Genomic DNA, 20,613 nt, shown 5'->3' with positions numbered 1-20,613 from the left:
AGCCTTTGTATCTTGAACATTTAAACCTGCACGTTTTAAAGCCACGTCTAGCTTCTCAGCTCTGCTTGTTGCCTTTGCTCCGTCTCGCAGCGGTGAGTGGCCGTGCCTGTTCTACAGCGTTTGTCTGTGAGCTCATCTCCCGTGGGGTTGCCTTTGCTGAGAGTCTCGGTCGTTCCCTGGGTTGTGGAAGTGTTTGTCTTTGCCAAGCTCTGGATTCCAAAGCACCAGGTTTCCCACTCGTTCGTTTCTCAGCTCGGACGTCCCACCCGCATTCCTCAGTCCGTCAGATGAGCATGGCGCAGGCCTGTTTCTCTCTGGCCCAGATGGACATCCCAGTTCTGGACCCACCAGTGGACAGTTTCTCTAGACATGTTGAGGGAGACATGTTTTCCTAAGGATGTCGACTCTGATATGAATTTTGGTTTTCTTTGACTTTGCCTTGTCCATTGTGGTAGCCACCAGCTATCTGTAGTTTAAATTATATAGTTAGTTAAAATGAAATAAGATTTTAAGAAGTAAGTTTCTCTGTCTTACTGGCCGCATTTCAAGTGCTCAAGGGCCACCTGTGGCGGTGGGTGCCGTATTGACAGTGCGGGCTCAGACCGTCCGCCTCACTGCAGGACGTGCTGAGGAACAGTGAACTCCAGGCCGTCTCCCGTTGCCTGACTCAGCTTTTCTCCCCACACAGGTCTATTTTGCTGTCTATACCTTCAAGGCCCGGAACCCAAATGAGCTGAGTGTATCAGCCAACCAGAGACTCACGATCCTGGACTTTAAAGATGTCACAGGAAATACAGAATGGTGGTTAGCCGAAGTGAATGGGAAGAAGGGCTATGTTCCATCCAATTATATTCGCAAAGCTGAGTACACCTGAACCTGTTCTGCTTCCCACTCAGCCTTGCTGCCCTCGCTTCCTTCTGCTGGAGGTTCTGGAGGTCCCGAGAGGGCACCGCTCGGGAGGCACAGGCCCTGTCCCCAGTGCTCAACCATGCCACCGGGGGCACAAGATACCACTGTTCTCCTCCATTGGGTTCGCAACCTTGATGCTTACTAGAATTTCTAGAATTTGCCATGAACCCTGGAGCTTGAAAATAATTCCATGACCACGAGAAGAGCGGCAAGCCCTGAGTCAGCCTATGGAAATGAGAAATTTCCAAGCAGAAGACTGTATCTTGTGTATGCTGGGAGCTATGCAATAGCATTGGAAGATGTTGGCATTGGTTGTACCATGCTCCACGATCACCTGACAGAAATCGACTTGGATAAAAAGAATTCTCCGGAAGCCCTTTTAGGCTAAGTCTCTGCCTGTGGCAAGGAGTTTGCTGAGATTGTATCAATTCTGGTGTTTCAAAGCTTCACGTCTAGCACACGTTCACACCTATGTGCCCACCCCAATTTCCAAAAGTCCTTAAAACACTAGCGTGTGTAATCTTTTTCTTAGTTCACTGATTGGTTATGCAACATTCGACTGCTTTCTTTCTCCTTCTTAAGAGGTTTAGCGTCTTTCTTTTTCTTCGACCTTTATCTGAAGGTTCTCTTTCTTATAGGTGCAGTCATCTACACCGTTCTGAGAGTTATGTCTACTTTATACAATCACTGTGTGATCATCTCCCAGGCTCTCTCTCTGCAACCCATAACTGATAGATTTTTCCAAGGAGAATAGGGTCAGAGTTCCAACCATTTCGTTAAAAGGATTCACTCTGCAATGAGCCAAAACCAGCCCAGCCCGGTGGAAGACAGGATACCTTTCTCCTTCATCCAACTCAGTGCTGTCCACAGGTGCAGAAAACTAACACGTGTCTTTTTTTTTTTTAATATGTTTTTATTGATTTCAGAGAGGAAGGAAGAGGGAAAGAGAGAGAGAAACATCAATGATGAGAAAGAATCATTGATTGGCTGCCTCCTGGGCACCGCCTATTTGGGATCCAACTCACAACCTGGGAATGTACCCCAATGGGAATAGAACTGTGACCTCCTGATTCATGGGTGGACGCTCAACCACTGAGCCACACCTGCTGGCCTAACACGTGTCTTATTTGAATTAGGATACTCAGTCCTGAAAGTAGGTTATCCGAGACTTAGAAATAGCATTTTCTGTTTTACTCTAACCTCCATGTTTCAGAGATCACAGTCTAAGCCAAAAAGATTCTAAAGTGCCTGGTTGCCCCTTTCTCCGGAAGGTGTCTGCTAACCCTCACCTGAAGACTCTCCCCAAAATGTTCTATTTGAGCAGGGCTCTTACTTAAGGTCTGCCCCCATGTGAAGCCTACCTTGGAACAGAAAACTATGAATTTGTCTTACAAAGGGAATTAAGAACAGTCTTACAGCCCCTGCTCCACCCAGTGCACCTTGGGCCGAACCCTCCTGATGAATTGGGAGACACTGGGCTCCTGAGCCCAGGCGCCTGCGGGTCGGTCAGAAGGCAGCAGCGTGAGCCCCTTGTGAATAGTTTATATTTAGAGATGTTTCTATTGGAGTAGTTATTTTATAAATAAAAGTGTTTCTAAGGACCATGAGTGTGTTTTCTTGATTTCCCTCCACGTTTAGCCTGAACTTTCCTCTTGGATTTCTGAGGGTACCTTTCTGACAATTAACTAATGCCCAAATTCCAGGAGATGGGCAGGACTAACAAGAAATTCAAATCAAAATGTATTTGTCAAATGTAATATCGATGGAATTACTGTACTCAAGAGATGTCCATGCTGCAGGTGATTGTTTCCTTATTTTAAGGCAGTGGCTCTCAACCTTCCTAATGCCCGACCCTTTAATACAGTTCCTCATGTTGTGGTGACCCCCAATTTCATTGTTACAAATTGAACATAATGAAAGCATAGTGATTAATCACAAAAATAATATGTAATTATATATGTGTTTTCCAGTGGTCTTAGGCGACCCCCGTGAAAGGGTCATTCGACTCCCAAAGGGGTCGCGACCCACAGGTTGAGAACCACTGTTTTAAGGCATTTTATTATAAAACTAGAGGCCCAGTGCATGGATTCATGCACCGGTGGGGTCCCTTGGCCTGGCCTGCAGGGATCCGGCTGAAACCGGCTCTCCACATCCCCCGAGGGGTCCCAGATTGCAAGAGGGCGTAGGCCAGGCCGAGGACCCCACCAGTGCATGATCAGGGCTGAGGAGGAATCATGGGAGGGCTCTAGGGCGTGTCTGGCCCATCTTGCCCAGTCCCTCCCAGTCAGCCTGACCCCAGCAGCAAGCTAACCTACTGGTCGGAGTGCCTGCCCCCTGGTGGTCAGTGTGCGTCATAGTGACTGGCCAAATGGTCGGACGCTTGGCATATTAGGCTTTTATTATATAGGATCCTGGCAGAACAGAGGAGCTGAATTCTCTGATCTGGAATTTCTAAGAGGTGAGTATTTTCCTGATATTATGGATGTGGATGCATTGGAGCTTAACCAGGTCATATGGCAGTAAGTTGGGCAAGCTTGGGGGTGGGATGGGGAGACAGCAGGAGCACTGGCAGAGGCAGGATTGAAGACGTGTGGGTGACTGAAATAATCACGTGATACTGTTACAGGACAGAAATCATGGTTGAATAGGGCGTCTTCATGGGAGAGAAACGTATAGGTCAACTCTTCATTTTATGGGTTAGGAAAATGGGGTCCATCCACATTGTGACGTGCTCACATCAAGTTTCCGATGGATCCTGAATTTAAAGTTGGGCCTCAGGCTCTCAAGCTGAGTCTTTACACCTCATTCTGGAGCCAGACTGTCTGACTTCAGACACTTAAGAGCTTTGTGACCTTGGCAACTTCCTAACCCCTGCTTCAGTTTCCTCATCTAAAGTAACAGTAGTAGCCCGACTGGCGTGGCTCAGCAGATTGAGTGCTGCTCCATGCACCAAGAGGCTGCTGGTTCGATTCCCGGTCAGGGCACATGCCCGGGTTGCGGGCTTGATCCCCAGTAGGAGGCGTGCAGGAGGCAACCGATCGATGTTTATCATCAATGTTCTCTCCCATCCTCTCTAAAAAAATCAACCCCATATAATAAAAGGACAATGTGCAAATTGACCAAATGACAGAACGACCAGTTGCTATGACACACAGTGACCACCAGGGAACAGACACTTAATGCAGGAGCTGCCCCCTGGTGGTCAGTACACTCCCACAGGGGGAGTGCTGCTCAGCCAGAAGCCCAACTCACGACTGGCGAACGCAGCCACGGTGGCAGGAACCTCTCCCACCTCCGCGGCAGTGCTAAGGATGTCTGACTACCAACGTAGGCCCGCTCTCCAGAGGGAGCGGGCCTAAGCCATCAGTCGGACATCCCCCAAAGGGCTCCCAGACTGCAAGGGGGCACAGGCCGGGTTGAGGGTTCCCCACCCCCCCGCAAGTGCACGGATTTCATGCACCAGGCCTCTAATAAAAAATATTTAAAAATATAAAAACTAAAGTAATGATAGTACTACTATCCATTTCATGAAGTTGTTGGGAAGATGGAATGAATTAGTGCATGGAAAATGTTAGAACATCGCCTGCCAGGTAGTAAACAAATTGGAGAGCCTTGAGGTCCAAGTCAAGGAATTTAGATTTGATGAGTGGTAATACACTCCTGTTGCTTCGTCAGTGGCCTGGCTGTTTTAGGAAAGCTAAATGGCAGCAGGGTGATTTGGAGGGCAAGAAAATTTAATAATTGGAGGAAAGATAACTGATTTGAGCAGGAAATGGCTTGAGAATGGAAAAAAGCAACCTCCTTTAAAGAATATGAAATTGAAGAAGTGCTGGACTCACACAAAAGGGAGGTCCGTGGGAAGGAAGCAAGTGTATGAGAAAATGCGTTTGGTTTTAAAGCACCATCACGGGGAGCCGGGGGCCCGCCGGAACGCAGGCCCCACCTGCTGAGCGAGGGCCCAGGTGGTTTGTGTGTAGTAAAGTTTGGGAAGCGTCTGTTCAGGCAATTTTTTTTATTTTTTTTATTTTATTTTATTTATTTATTTTTTATTGCTTAAAGTATTACAAAGGGTATTACATATGTATCCATTTTATCCCCCCAGGCAATTTTTTTTTAAATGGAACTTTCTATCAGAAAAGCAGGAGCTAGCGAAAACCAAGGAAGGAAAAGGGTGTCCGATGTTTCAGATACAACAGAAGGAAATGTTACTGAAGCAAATTTCCAAATCCGGTTTGCCTGCTTACTTCCCCTCATGAATCTTCTCCCTTTCCTGCCTGGGCGGAGCTCTTCAGATGTGTTTTCATTCAAGAGTCCTAGGAGAACAGGGTGGGGGTTAGGGGAAATCTATGGTCATCTGTAAAGTGTAGATTTCCGGCCTCTCGAGATTACTGCAAGACTGAAACGGGATGATGTCTGCACATTTTTGTGCACCGTGAGCTCTAGAAGGACCTGGTTTTAATAAGGATTGAGTTTTGTGTCACCCTGTTTTAATTAATTGCGAAGCTGAGACTGTTTATATGGGTTTTGTTTCAGGGCTGGGAATATACACAGGCCCCAGAAAAACAGCACTGTGCTCCGAATTCTGTTTCACTTGCAGAATCTTAGGCTTGAGGACTAAGAAAACTTGAGATCTACATATAGCATTCTAACACCTCTAATCACCAAACACTACCCAGGCCTTTAATTCTCTCATTTATTAGTATGCAGTAGTGATGGTTTTTAAAAAAATATTTTTTTTAATTGATTTCAGAGAGGAAGGGAGAGGGAGAGAGAGATAGAAACATCAATGATGAGAGAGAATCATTGATCTGCTGCCTTCTGCACGCCCCACACTGGGGATTGAGCCTGTAACCCAGCATGTGCCCTCACCGGGAATCGAACCGTGACCTCCCGGTTCATAGGATAATCTCCGATCTGCGCCTTGGTTTATTTCACTGAGCCCCTGGAAGTTTCTTGCAATTGTTCATGAAGATCCAACATCAGTGATCTGCACACATTAAGAAGGAAGTTTCCACAACAAACTGCACACTTTGCAAGCTACATAGGGCTGTCCATTTCTTACCACCACTCAGAGCTGAGCCTCTAGGAGAAAGGGGCGGACGTCCTGCTTCCCCAGGGTCAGTTCTGATGGCGTGGGGGTGGGAGGGAGCGAGCACTCTGACAGGGCAGCAGCCGTGCGTTCACTCAGGAAAAAATCACTGGAAGCAGCAGGCACACTGGGACCCGCAGCTGCCTGAGCAGGACCCCGCACGGAGCACCGCCTGGCCTCCCCGGACACCGAGGAAGCTGACCGCAGACTCCGGGCCTGCCAGCCTCCTCCAGTCGCAGGTATCACCGGGACATTTAACCAGGGGCCTTCCTGCAGCCTCTCAGATGAGATGAAAGACAGATTGCCTGCAAACATGACCACGCGGAGTAAGACCTTTGCAATTTGGCAGAAGGGCGACAGCAGTCGGCACTGAAACCCGCTTTGCTGGGCTTACAGGATGGTGTGACCCTCGACAGATTCGCACGACTGCGAGTCAGTGAAGGTCAGTCAGTTGTCACACTGACTGCAGTAGGAGAATATTAGCAATTTTACCAGAGCTATTTGGGCTTATGGTCTTGTATTAGTTCCCTATTGCTACTGTAACAAATTACCACAAATTTGTGGCCTAAAACAACACAAGTTTATTATCTTACAGTCCTGGAGGTCAGAAGCTCCAAGTCTGTTTCACTGGGCAAAAGTCAAGCTGTCAGCAGGGTGTTCCTTCTGCAGGCTCCAGGGGGGATCTGTCTCCTTTTCCAGCTTCTAGAGCAGTGATGGCGAACCTATGACACGCGTGTCAGGTGACACGCGAACTCATTTTTTTGGTTGATTTTTCTTTGTTAAATGGCATTTAAATATATAAAATAAATATCAAAAATATAAGTCTTTGTTTTACTATGGTTGCAAATATCAAAAAATTTCTATATGTGACACGGCACCAGAGTGAAGTTAGGGTTTTTCAAAATGCTGACACGCGAGCTCAAAAGCTTCGCCGTCACTGCCCTAGCAGCTGCCTGTAGGCCTCCGCTATGGCCTCTCCCTCCATCTGCAAGGCCAGCAGCACATCTTCACATCTTCCTCATCACAGTCTCTTCATTCTAACTCTGACCGTCCTGACCCATAAGGATCCTGGTGATTGCGTGGGGCCCAGCGGGATAATGTCCCCATCACAGCGTCCTCGGTCACATCGGCCAAGCCCCTTTTGCCCAGGTTTTGAGGATTAGGAGGTGGACATCTTTGGGGGCCATTTTCTTTACCACAGGAGTGAAGTCATGACATTTTTTAGGCCCCTTGTCTTCTTGAGAATGGAAACAACCCACTCTGTACTATACCCGTGTTTCTGGAGTCAGGGATCAGCAAACCTTTTCTGTAAGAGGCCAGGTGAGCCCTAGCTGGTTTGGCTCAGTGGATAGAGCGTCAGCCTGTGGACTGAAGGGTCCCAGGTTTGATTCCAGTCAAGGGCACATGCCCAGGGTTGCCAGCTTGATCCCTGGTAGGGGGCATGCAGGGGGCAGCTGATGAATGATTCTCTGTCATCATTGATGTTTCTCTCTCTCCTCTCCCTTCCTCTCTGAAATCAATAAAAATTATCTATTCTAATAAAAGGCCTGTGGCCAATGATGCCATAATGTGGAACGACCAAACAACCAGTTATCAGGAGGTCCAGAGACTAGAACACCATGGTCCCAGCAGTGACATGCACCCCGATTGGGTGTATGGCCAGTCTGCAAACCGCCTGCGCCCCAAGCCCAGGCCGGCCTTGCCCCCCAGCAGAATTGGCCCTCAGGGAATCGGCCATCGGTCAGCTTGCTGTCAGCGGCCTGACAGCCAGGAATCCCATTCACCTGCACCCAGGACCCAGACAGCAGAGCGGGGGGAGCCCCATCCCAAGGGAAATTAATCAAGCACTCTGAAAATGTTTTTACTCTTAATGTGGTATACAGGGAGATATTAGAATAAGTTTAATCAATTTATCAGTCATTGTATCAATGTTGTTTTTATATCATGTTTTTGTTGTTTTATATCATGTGTTTGTTGTTATATCATGTTAGTGTTTATTTATTAATAAATTTATATATTACTTTCATATACATTTTTCTAATTTTCTTTAATATCTGATACTTACAGAGAAAGGGAAAATAGTGATATTAAAATATTTCTTCTAATTAATTCCCTTTCAATGTGCACAAATTCATGCACTGGGCCACTAGAATATATATATATATTAGACTAAAATATGGTACATATTTTAAACTTTGCAGGCCATTCAGTCTGTCACCACTCCTCAACTCTGCCATTGTAACACTGAAGCAGGCATAGATAATACAGAAACAAGTGAGCATGACTGTGTTCCAAAAACTTTATTGACAAAAACAGTAGATTTGGCCATTGAGCCATATCCCTACTCCAGGTCCAGCTAAAACATAAAGATTCTGGTCAACCATTAACACTAAGGTCAAATATGCAGAAAAATTAAACCTTTTGACAAAGAAAAATGAAAAGCCTGCCAAAGTATAATTGGTATAAGATAAATGTAAATAAAAATAAATGTATAGTTGGTTAACTAATAAGTGTATCAGGCAAACATTTATAGGACTAGGATACAAACCCTGGCAAACCAGATCACAAGTTAGCAGCGCGTGGGGGCTAACTAAGAAAGGAGCTAGCAGGCGAGGGTGTTAGCACCACGCACAGGGAGAGACGTGTGTCCAGAGGTACAACCCGTGCATGTGACTGTCTCTACAGAGAGATACCAACAAAGCTGTTGCCCAGAGAGAACAAGTAGCCATGGGCGTAAGCAGCAGGTAAGTGTCCCAAAGGCTGCTGCTGCCACAGAGCCCGTCCTCCCCAGTGGGCGCTCGGAATAGCCAGTGGCTGTGATGGCAAGGACCAAGGTGACTGTCCGACCAACAGGGTGACCAAGGCCTTGTTGGAGCTGAGAAAGGGGCTCTGTATTCGTCCATTTTTAAAATTCACTGAGAACCAAACTAGCCTTATGTCATATTTCTTTTCTTCCTGCAACTCTTATGTTTATGCTTATTTTCCCTAAAGGAAACACTGCCTTACATCTACTCATTAAATTTTTTTTTCTATTTTTCTAATTAGTTGCTTTCCACACTGTAACAGTTAAATTCTACAGCATAACCAATTACTTGCATATAACGTTAAAAAGGAATCCTATGAAAATGGAGTGCTTCTAATGAATTTATGCATTTTTACAATCTTGTACCTTCAAATAGTATGAAGCCTTTTAAAAAGCAGTTTAGTGCCTAATCTATGTAGAAGACTAAATTCATGTTTATAGTTGAATGTGATCTTTGCTAATTAATCTAAATTGCAGAAGTTTAGAGATTTAAATGTCGGTGTTTGTACAATATTGTTTGCTAATTTTACATAAAGACAGTGTGCATTTGTGATTAAATGTATTCTCCTATTACCCACAAGAAGCAAATTTCTGCAGAGGGTATTTCAAAAGGCACTTATATGAATCTAACCTGCAAAAAAAAAAAAAATTGAGGTCTGATTGGCACATTTATTCTCCCTGTTTGTACCAATGTGTCACTGTGAAGCTACTTTATTTTGTTCAACTCTATTGCTGCATTTTTGGCATACATTTTTCCCACTGAATTTTAAAAAGACTTTTTTGAACATTCAAAAATATGTGTGTACTTGCTATATTCAAGCCACTGAAGATAGAAAAAACGAGTAAGAAAATATTCCTACTTTCAAGAGTGTGGCGAGCCCGCACGGCCATGGCATACTCAGCCCCAGGGCGCCTTATGTGCGGTGCAGCCAGGTTCGGTGACCTTGAGAGGGGGTGGTGAAGGATTGAGAAAAGACAGACAAGAGAATGAAAGCTGGGTCTGGGTGGGGCGCTGTCCTCTCTGATGGAGAGCTAGCGACAGCGCCACAGACTACAAGCCGTGTCTTTATTTTATAGCCAGATTCCATGAGGCGAAGGAAGGGCGTGGGCAAGATGTTTACAACATTCTCGTGGGTTTCAATCCTACTCAATTACATGCACCTGAACTCTATCAAGCCCACATCAATCGGGCACGTGGGGCCACGTGTTTGGACCATAGGTTCAAGCTTACAACTATAGCTGTTGACTCTAATTGTGCTGGGAGGGCTTTCCCTTCCAAGCTGGAACTTGCACGTGGCAATGAGAGGACTGTGCCCTCTCATGAGTCCAAGGCATGAACCCGTCCAAACACTGTAGCCGCTTTCCACTCCACAAAGAGGCTCACAGCTTAGTGAGGGAGACCCAAGCAGAGAATTATTAGACAAAGTAATAAATACAGTAATAGCAAGTTAGCTGGGGAACTTAAGCAGAAAGGACGTTTTCAAATGATAGCAGGTAGCTCACTGATTCTGGGAGAGTAAGACATCCAGCTGTGATGCTCAGCATCCCACTACAGTATCACTGGGCCCTGCTGCTGGAACCACCACCTGCCACCGCTGGACAACAGCTCTGTCACAACTGCCGTCATCTTTCCCAGAAGAGATTTCCCTGCCTCGTGTCAACAGCATCTGAATCAAAATCTGGCACTGGCATATCTGACTAATGGAAGCTAGTCACATGGCTGCACCCTGATCTCCCACCAAGAATCTTTAGTTGGGGAAGTTCCCAAGCATAGAACTGAGGTTCAGATGCTGAACTGCCGTAAAGATTGAAAATCTGCTACAGCACTGACGCTGGCTTGGAGGTGTAAGAGGAGGGAGTCAGGGAAGGCTCTTTGGAGAAGATGACCTCTTAGTTGAGTCTTAATTAAAGGTAAACAGGGTATTCCAAGCAGAAGGGATAGATAACCAGAAAGCTAGAATCAAAAGGTGAGTGTGTGGCCCAGCCAGCGTGGCTCAGTGGTTGAGCATCAACCTATGGACCAGGAGGGTCATGGTTTGATTCCCAGCCAGGGCCCGGGTTGAGGGCTTGAACCCCAGTATGGTGTGTGCAGGTGGCAGCCAGTCAATGATCCTCTCTCAGGATTGATGTTTCTATCTCTCCCTCTCCCTTCCTCTCTGAAATATGTTTTGTTAAAGGTGTGTGTGTGTGTGTGTGTGTGTGTGTGTGTGAGAGAGAGAAAATAAAACCATTTTAATGTTGCTGGAGCTTAACGTGAGATATGAGAGTTAGAAGAAATGAGATTGGATCAGATGTTAGGGAGCTTCATTATAGCATAATAAGGAATTTTAATTTTACTCTGGATTGCCGTTGAATGAAGGGGTCAGTTTTGCATGGTGGATCACTGGTAGCCATGGGTGGATATGTTTGAGAAAAACAATACAGGACGTAGGGATACCTATGCCATCAGTACAGGTTAGATGCAAAGAGAACCTGAATGATGATGGGAGTGATGGGGCTAGAGAAATAAAACTGGGAAGGCCTGGTGGCTGATGTGATTGGAAAAGGGAAAAGTAAGAGTGATGGGAATAAACCCCACCATGAAGGTCCAGGGGAGGAGCTGCCCTTGGACATGTGTGAACCACAGCTGGCTCCTGCCCGGGATGGTGACCTGAAGTCACACAGACGGCAGAGTTCGAGGCTCCTCGGGAGAATTTCATTCAGAGAAGTTCTGGGCAATGCTCCCAGGTGACAGCTCAGGCCTCAAAGGATGTCCACAGATAAAATGCGAGAGAGTGAGCAGCTCATTGTAAAAATTCACAAGGCACACAAGGAAATAAAGCACCAAGGATGAGAACCAGCAGAGACCTCACATTGACACCTCAGTATTAACCAGGGAAATACAAATTAAAACCTCACCGAGGTACCAATTCATTCTCATCAGGTTGACAAAATGTTTTAAATTGGCATTGCCAGTTTGGCATCTATACTAATAATAGAGGAATATGCAGATTGTCCAGGATGCCATCACAGTAACAGTAACGACCGAATAGCAGGCTGGAAGGCTGCACGGGGCAACCAGGATGGCAGGGGGGCTAGTGAGGGATGACCAAACGACTGCACAGCAGGCTGCACGGGGCAACCAGGATGGCAGGGGGGCTAGTGAGGGATGACCAAACGACTGCACAGCAGGCTGCACGGGGCAACCAGGCTGGCAGGGGGGCAGTTAGGGTGACCAGGTCGGCAAGGGGGGTGGTTGGGGGCAACCAGGCCGGCACAGGGGGCAGTTGAGGGTGGCCAGGCCAGTGGGGGGGGGCAGTTGGGGGTGATCAGGCCAGCAGAGGGGGGCAGGTGGGGGTGACCAGGCCAGCAGAGGGGGGCAGTTGGGGGTGACCAGGCCGGTGGGGGGATGGGGCAGTTGAAGGCTACCAGGCCAGCAGGGGGGAGCAGTTAGGGGCAATCAGACCAGCAGGCAGAGATGGTTAGGGGTGATCAGGCTGGCAGGGGAGGCAGTTAGGGGCAATCAGGCAGGCAGGCAGGCAGGCAGATGAGCAGTTAGGAGCTAGTGGTCCCGGATTGTGAGAGGAATGTCTGACTGCCAATTTATTTCCTAAACCGGCAGTCAGACATCCCCTGAGGGGTCCCGGATTGGACAGGGTGCAGACTGGGCTGAAGGGACCACACCCCCGCCCCTTAACAAATTTTGTGCACTGGGCCTCTAGTTACAGAATATATGCATGTAAACATGTGTATGCTCCCCATTCCTACATTATACCCTCAAGAGTCTTGCACATGTATGTCAGGAATTATATATCAGAATGTTTATAATAGTAGCATTCATCACGGGAAAAAAACAACAACCACCACCCTAGAAATAACCCTACTGCTGACGAACATTAAAATGGATAAACTGTGGCAGTGAGAGCAAACTAACCCCATGATGGGCATCAACATGGCTAAATCTCAAAAGTGATATTGAAGAAAAGTCATAGAAGAATGCAGGCGGTATGAGTCAGGCCATTTGCATACGTTTCTTAAAAGTTGCATATGTTTCTTAAAAGGTACATACACATTGTTTAAAGATACATACAAAGTGATAAAACTAAAATGGAAAATGAGGGTATAATTATTATGAAATTCAGGATAGTGGTATCTCTGGGGGTAGGCAGTAGGCGAGCAAAGAGGGGCCATCCGAGGATTCCGATGTAGCTGGTGATATCCGTTTCCGTAACCTGGGGAGTGGGGACACAGGCATGCACTTCTGATCCTTCTTTAAAATGTACATTTTACACACACTCCTCAATGTGGGGTACAGTTCCCCAAAATAAAATTAAATAAGGAATGATCCTTCTAGTCCTTCTCTAAGCCAGGGACCTGCTGTCAGAGGGCGGTGCTGTTCGCATTCTCAATGCCAGCTTCTTTGGCCATAAAATAAAAGGGGCCAGGTTTTGCCAGCAGCTCTTCGGGGCTGCCAAACTCGACAATCTTCCCGTTGTCTAGGACCATTACCCTGAAACAAAGAAGAAGGAAAGGCAAGCCTTAGGAAGCAGCATCTCAGATCTTGGCGTTGGTAAGAACAAGCAGCACTAAGTCACGGTAAAATCATTCAGACCAGGCCGCAAAGCAGAGTGGGCGAAGGGACCCCAGCACCTGCAGCAACACGGATGAATTCCATACGTATGCTGAACTGGAAGGATATGCTTAGTCTGAGTCCATGTACAGCCGCTTTTTTAAAAAAAGACACACATTGTTTAAGGGAGCCTGTCCTGCCCACTGTCTAAGAGGACTGACATTATCCCCGTTTTGAATGTCGCCGTCAGAGGAACAGAAAGCTGTTTACAGGGGTAGCCGCTGAGACCTTCAGTCGGAAGGTCTGTGGTCAGTGTCTGCCACTCATGGCTTGAGCCTCCACCTCCCTGTACTCGGTTATGGTTGTACACAGTTTTCCATTTTTCCTCAAGGCACTTTCCTTAGCCCTGTTGGCTTTTTCATTAGCTTGATGTATAATTTTGGGCAAATTACTTGAAATCTCTCAGCCTCTGTTTCTTCATCAGTAAAATGATGGTAGTTAATCCTTCTGCTATAAGAAATCTCATGGCTGATGTTATTACTATATATATATATATATATATAAAATTTACTTTCTTTTTTTACCGATTTTACAGAGGAAGGGAGAGAGACATAGAAACATCAATGATGGGAGAGTATCATTGATTGGCTGCCTCCAGCAGGACCCACACAGGGAATTGAGCCAGCAACCCGAGTATGTGCCCTGACGGGGAATCGAAGTGTGACCTCCTGGTTCCTAGGTCAATACTCAACCACTGCGCCACACCAGCTGGGCTGATGCTATTACTGTTGACAAAGGGTTAAGCCGGGTCTATCAAACTCTGCCCTCCCCTCCCCCCCCCCCCCCCCCACACACACTCACTTGTCGCTGTCCATGATGGTGTGCAGCCTGTGGGCGATGGTGATCGCTGTGCAGTGGGAGAACTCCTTTCGGATGGTTATCTGGATGAGCTGATCTGTCTCTAGATCTACGGCAGCGGTGGCCTCATCCATGATCAGAATCTTGGATTTCCGAAGCAGAGCCCGGGCCAGGCACAGTAGCTGCTTCTGCCCAATGCTGCAGCCAATGGTAGAAATCAAGCATTAGCCCAAGGACCAAGGACTAACCTGGGAAGGGAGGTGGGCCGATCAGACTTTGCAAAGCCACCCTCCTAAATCCCCCCAGGATGCCTCAGCCAAACTTCCCCCACCACACGTACTTAATTAAAATGTCACGTTTGGGGGCCCCACACCTCTCAGTCAGAATGGGGAGGAGCCAGGGAACGTGTATTTTTAATAAGCACCCCAGGTGGTTCCATGTTTGACAAGTTTGGGAAATACTAGCCCAGGAATAGTGCTTTGCATTTGGCTATAGGGATGTCCCAGTACACCAACAACAATTCCAAAAAAAGAGGCGGGTGCCCCAAGTTCATTTCAGCAGCGTTGGGCCTGACGCCATTTACTAGTAGATAAGGTGACATCTCGCCAGAATGCCCCAGTGGCATTTCTCAGTGGCCTTAGCAAATCCATTCGTTATTTTAATGTGTGATTCTAGTCTCAAAGCTAATTATTTGTTCAAGGCCCTCTGCCTTGATTAGAGACGTAACTCTCTAATGAACATGATGTCTTGGTGTGAGATGCAATGTATGTGGAACTCGAATATGCTTGTAAAATGCAAATCGCTTTAATTTGCGAAGAGCCGGTAATGAAGACTGGACCTCTTAGTCGCATAAAGAAGCTTTGGGAAATGATGTGGAGGAAATATTCAGTAGTTCGCTAATTGCTCTTTCCTGCTGTGGCCATTAGGGAGCATATTAAGCAGAGGGTGGCTGGACTAAAAGCTCTGTAATTCTCGGAGAAAATTTCCTGCAGGAGATGAGAAGTCACCCAAGATGAACTTTCAGTTTTTTTTCTGTAAAAACAGAGGCAACTGCAATTTCCTTAACTTGTACCAACCCCCCCGCCTGGTACAGCTGGGCTTCCCGTCACAGGCCCAGCACCACTCTGGCTCCGCAGCGTCTCTCTCTCCAAGCTGATGGATCTCCGATCTCTGATCACTCATCAAAGGAATTTAAGTTTCAACACCTCCAAGCCAGGTCTGAAATCTAGGCACTGGGAATGTTATTTAAGTGTCCCCCAGCCTGGACAGAGAAGGATGGTTCTTAAAAACCGAAAGTATCAAGCTCACCCCTCCCCACCCTGCCAGAGGGTCCCACATGGCCCCACGTGTCTGCAGTGTCTGCAGCATTCACTGCCTGGCCTTTACGCGGACAGGCCTGTCTTCTCCATGAAGCTCTAAGCACTAGGAGGCCGGGGTGTGTCTGTGTCATCTTCCTCTGTGTCTGCAGTGCTTGCATGTACTCGCTGCTCAGTGTATATTTGCTGACTGAATGTTTGAATGGCCTATTTCACAGGCCTAAAGGCCCACTTAAGTCCTGCTAGTGCCTCTCTCTGTTGCTGAGGACAAGCAAACACGATGCCTTCTACATCAAAGCTTACAAGTGTCACCTGGGCCCCTGATCCAGCTGGTCTGGGCTGCAGTCTAGGCACTGAGATTTTTTTTTAATATATTTTTTATTGATTTTTACAGAGAGGAAGGGAGAAGGCTAGAGAGTTAGAAACATCAATGAGAGAGAAACATCGATCAGCTGCCATCTGCAAGCTCCCTACTGGGGATCTAGCCTGCAACCAAGGTACATGCCCTGGATCGGAATCGAACCCAGGACTCTTAAGTCCAAGGGCTGACACTCTATCCACTGAACCAAACCAGTTAGGACTTTTTATTTTTTTAAAGATTGCTAAGTGATTCTAGTCTGCGTCATGGTTAAGAATCAATGCTCTTGCCCGGGCCTAGCCAGTTTGGCTCCGTGGATAGACCATCAGCCTGTGGACTGAAAGGTCCTGGGTTTGATTCTGGCCAAGGGCATGTGCCACAGTTGCAGGCTGGATCCCCAGCCCGGGTCTGTCTGGGCACAGGAGGGAGGCAACCAATCGACGTGTCTCTCTCACATTGATGCTCTCTCTGTCTCTCCTCCTCCCTTTCTCTCTCTCTCTCTCTCTCTTTCTCAAAAAAAAAAAATCAATGGAAAAATATCCTCAGGTGAGGATTAACAACAAAAAGAATTAATGCCTTGCCCTGGCCAGTGTGGCTCGATTGCTTGGGCATCATCCCGTGCACCGAAAGGTTACTGGTTGAATTGCCAGTCAGGGCACGTGCCCAGGTTGCAGGCTCTATTCCCAGTAGGGGGCGTGCAGGAGGCAGCCGATTGATGCTTCTCACATCGATGTTTCTCTCTCTCTCTCCCTCTCCCATCTTCTCTCTCTAAAAATTCAATAAAACGTGTTAAAAATCAATGCTCTAGTCATTGTTTCTCAAACTGTAATATACACAAAAAATCAGCTGGGGATCTTACTAAAATGCAGACTCAGGTCAATAGCCTGCTTTTCTAACAAATTCACAGGTGAAGCCAGAGTTGCTGATGCACTAATTGAGTTACTGAGCATCCCTTCTCTTATGAGCTACACCTGTTAATGGTCCATGCCCATCCCAGCATTCTGAAGGCACCCGGGACTGCAGCAAGGCGTACCTCTGAGCAGCGGGCTGTGGCTGAGGGCTGGCCTTCAGTGTGTGTGTGTGTGTCGGGGGGGGGGGGGGAACCCAACTTTCACAGGGAAAATGCCAGGACAGCTTCTTAAAGACATAGTGAAGGCCAGAAGTATGAAGTGTCAACATATACAGACAATCTCTGGAGAGGTGAGGAGAACAGGGAAGCTGAGGGCCTCTCTGCTGGTTTAAGGTGTTTCAGGTGCCCCCCCAAACTCTGCGGATACCAGTCCCCGTCATCCGCATGCCTTTCGACCAGTGCTGCTCAAACTGGGAGGCCCACAGCAACCCCAGGGGAGCCTTTGGAACTCCCACGTCCAGTCTACACCTCGTACCATGAAATCAGACTTCCTGGGTTGGACCAGGCGTCAGGACCGTTTCCGTCCTGATTGCAGTGAGCAGCTGAGAGCAAACCCTCCCCCACGGGGACCTGTAGGCTCACTTTGTGAAATGTCTCGTGAGGGCACACATTGTAGCCAAGGTTTTCACGAGTTCCACACCCATTCTCTCACGCCATTTTCACAGCCGGTTCGCTTTACGCATTCGGAACTAGACCTGGAGAGTGCCCATCCAGGATGCCAGGCACCTCTGGCTCAAGGAACAACGGAGTCCTGCCCCTGGCTCCTCTCGGTGCCTGCGGGAAGTGGGTTAGCAAACATTACCTTAGGTTGTCACCAGCCTCTGTCAGCTCGTGGGACAAGCCAAGTTGCAGGTTGGCCACAAAGGGTTTGAGGTGAACCAGCTCCAGGGCCTTCCAAACCTCCTCATCTGAGTAGCTGTTGAAAGGGTCTAGATTCACCCTCAGGCTTCCAGAGAACAGGACGGGATCCTGCAAGTCAAGGGATGAAGGGGCCGCTGGGGCGAATGACAGGAAAGGACCAGCCGTCCTTGTGGCCAGGAGAAAGCGGATAGGATGGGACGGGCCTGGGAGGGAAGGCTGGTTCGTGGCCAGGCTTTTGTGAAGTTTCCCACTGAAGGTTGAGAGTGGCTGCCAGCGGGGAGCTAAGCACAGGAGTAGGAGGAATCCTTCGTTTGTTTTTTGTTGTTTTGCTTTTCATTCTGAGATGCATTTATGAATTTCCAAAATTGCCTCAGCACCTCTTTAAAAAGTAGAAAGAACCTCCCACACTCCCAAATGAAGACTCATGGTGCGGAGGGGGAGGGATCGAGGGCGGCACAGTCCCGGGGGAAGAATTCATGCGGCCTTTGGAGAGGCTGGAGGAGAGAGTGCATGAAGCTGAGCAAACACCAGGCACACCAAACCCAGCGCCGAAGCCTGGCTGAGTGAGCAGAGGACCCAGCTCTAATGAGGACCCCCACACCACCGAGAGGCCCCCAGGGCAGTCCTTTCTGGTGGGGTCCAGAGAGGAAGCCGGGGGAAGCGTTTCTTGCTGATGCACCGAGTGTGGGCTTGCTGACAGAAATCTGCAGCAAACTCCCTCCCCTGTCTGCTAACCATGTCAAATGGGGAATATAAAGCTTAATGGTTTCAAGCTTCAGTGGCAAAACTGCTAATGCTGATTGCAAAGGGTCTTGCAAACCGTGATGGGCTATAGAAAAGCTAAATAATCATCTGCTTTCTTTGACTCCTGTTGTGTTGCTGCCACCTACTGACTGGATACCGGCAGCCACACAAGCATATCAGCAAAAACACGCAGAACTTATTTTTGTAAGTTCTGGAAACAGGGCGTCGTAGGGAACTAGCCCAGAGGCGCCGGGCAGACTGCAGAAACGGCGCTGCTAACTGAATCTGCATCAAGAAGACGCACAGCCCAGGCCGTGTGGCGCAGTGGCTGACTGTCGTCCCATGAACCAGAAGGTCACGGTTCGATTCCGGACCAGGGCACATGCCCAGGTTGTGGGCTGGATCTCCAGCAGGGGGCGTGCAGGAGGCAGCCAATCAATGATTCTCTCTCATTGTTGATGTGTCTCTCTCTCCTCCCTCCCTCCCTCTCTGAAGCACACGTTTCCTGTACCTGTTCCCCCCTGGCCCCTCCAAGTGGGGCAGAGTAAGTTCTAGAGCTCACCTGGGGGATGATGGTCAGTTTCTCTCGGAGGTCGTGGAGCCCAATGGAAGCGATATCTACCCCATCAATGATGATCTGGCCACCGGAAGCCTCTAGGATTCTGAAGAGGCTGTTTGTCAGGGACGACTTCCCAGCTCCGGTCCTGCCCACCACACCAATCTGTGAAGAGATCCTTTGCAGTTAGTTCACCATATAATTCATGGTGGATAAACATTTAGCCTGGGGCGGGTGGAGAGAGGAGAAGAGGGCTGTTCCATCCCACCTCCTGAACGTGCTTGCTGAGAACCACAGTGATTGCTGGAAATGGACACATCAGCAGCTGTACTACAATTACTATTGGAAGGACTGGGCCTGCCATCAGCTGAGAACCAGGCCCTGACCTAGACCTCAGCATTCGTCCCCAGGTATTTTCTGGCCCTACAGCAGACCCCAAGTCCTCAGGGAACAAGGACACCCAACGAGGGTGCAGGACTTTGCCAATCAGAAGGAGAACTAGGCTGTTCTCTCTACAGGGAGAACCTCCACACTGTGGTTCTTACCAGTTCTTCCCCCAAGCCACGTGTTTCCTGACCTCCTCTGCCTGCCCCAGCCCTTTCAGGAAATGAGCCCTCCTCAGCGACTGGAGAAGCAAGTGGGGGGGGGGGGGGGCAGGGGGGAGGGGGCAGCAAGGGGGCAGGGCAGGACTGAGCAGAAAGCCCGTACAGCCCGGTAAGTCTAACTGATCCCATGTGGATATCCTGCCCTCTGGCGGTGGCACTGTGTCCTTACATTTCCCCAGGAGAAAGTGCCCCATCCTGTCACTCCACCGAATGATGACAGCCCAGAGCCCGGGTGGTCACCACCTCTGTGTCCAACAGTCCTCTCATCACAAGGACTCACATCTAGGCTTTTCTTCAGCCCCACCTACCTTCTCCTGGCTCCTGATGTCACAAGTGATCCCTTTCAGCACCAGATCCAGCTCAGGCCGGTACCGTACTTGGTAGTTGTTAAACTGAATCTCCCCTTTGCTGGGCCAACCTGCTGGGGGCCTCTTCTCAGTCACCCAGGGTGCCTGGCGGGGAGACAGGAGGAGAAGCGCCTTACATGGAGCCAGCTCGCTGAACAGCGCCCGTGGGACTCAAGTCGCAGAGCGGTAGAAAGGTAGCCGTGTCCCAGCCACCGGGGGCACCTGCATTCAATAGACTGAACTAGACTGGGACTTCCAGAGGTTCTACCGTATTCAATCAAAGAAACCTATCCCACAGGTTTGCTCGGTGGGCCTCCAGAGTGAAGCCACCATTCAACGTGGTGCCTTCCAGGACCTGACTTCCCCCAAACCATTTCCTATTCTAAGTTTCAGGAAATTGGGCATTTGAGTTAGAACAGGGGAAACGTTTAGGAGGACCTTTTAGACACCACATCTTCTAGGCCAGGAGAAGGTGCTCTCTCAAGGGACCCACACCTTTTTCTTTGCCTTCCTCTCATGCCCTCTTACCTCATTTTCCACATTTATGTACTCAGTTATTCGCTCAACAGCCACAATGTTGGTCTCGACTTCTGACGTCATCCTCACTAGCCAGTTTAAGGTTTGTGTGATCTACAGAAAAACCAGAAGAACAGAGATCACGTCAGGCTCAGAAACCAACGTAACTCATCAAACCACAAGGTCAATCCA

At 48.3% G+C, this 20,613-nt stretch overlaps 2 protein-coding genes across 8 annotated transcripts in view; one reads left to right on the top strand and one right to left on the bottom strand.

Annotated features, from left to right (window-relative positions):
* The window catches only part of DNMBP (dynamin binding protein), a 94,241-nt gene extending 91,725 nt beyond the window's left edge, over positions 1-2,516 (top strand). For all 6 annotated transcript variants that reach the window (XM_059661092.1, XM_059661088.1, XM_059661091.1 and 3 more), the window contains one exon: positions 689-2,516. In XM_059661092.1, the coding sequence (XP_059517075.1) occupies positions 689-874 (186 nt within the window). In that variant the 3' untranslated portion in view covers positions 875-2,516. The remainder of the gene's footprint in view (positions 1-688) is intronic.
* Positions 2,517-12,788: 10,272 nt separating this feature from the next.
* Positions 12,789-20,613, bottom strand: part of ABCC2 (ATP binding cassette subfamily C member 2) — a 64,448-nt gene continuing 56,623 nt past the window's right edge. For both annotated transcript variants that reach the window (XM_059661039.1, XM_059661040.1), the window contains 6 exons: positions 20,434-20,535; positions 19,867-20,010; positions 18,960-19,118; positions 17,595-17,761; positions 14,212-14,406; positions 12,789-13,290 (listed from right to left, as the gene is read on the bottom strand). In XM_059661039.1, the coding sequence (XP_059517022.1) occupies positions 13,161-13,290; positions 14,212-14,406; positions 17,595-17,761; positions 18,960-19,118; positions 19,867-20,010; positions 20,434-20,535 (897 nt within the window). In that variant the 3' untranslated portion in view covers positions 12,789-13,160. The remainder of the gene's footprint in view (positions 13,291-14,211; positions 14,407-17,594; positions 17,762-18,959; positions 19,119-19,866; positions 20,011-20,433; positions 20,536-20,613) is intronic.

Source organism: Myotis daubentonii, chromosome 13 (genome assembly GCF_963259705.1).
Source record: "Myotis daubentonii chromosome 13, mMyoDau2.1, whole genome shotgun sequence".
NCBI lineage: Eukaryota > Metazoa > Chordata > Mammalia > Chiroptera > Vespertilionidae > Myotis > Myotis daubentonii.
This window is presented reverse-complemented; position numbering and strand designations above follow the sequence as displayed.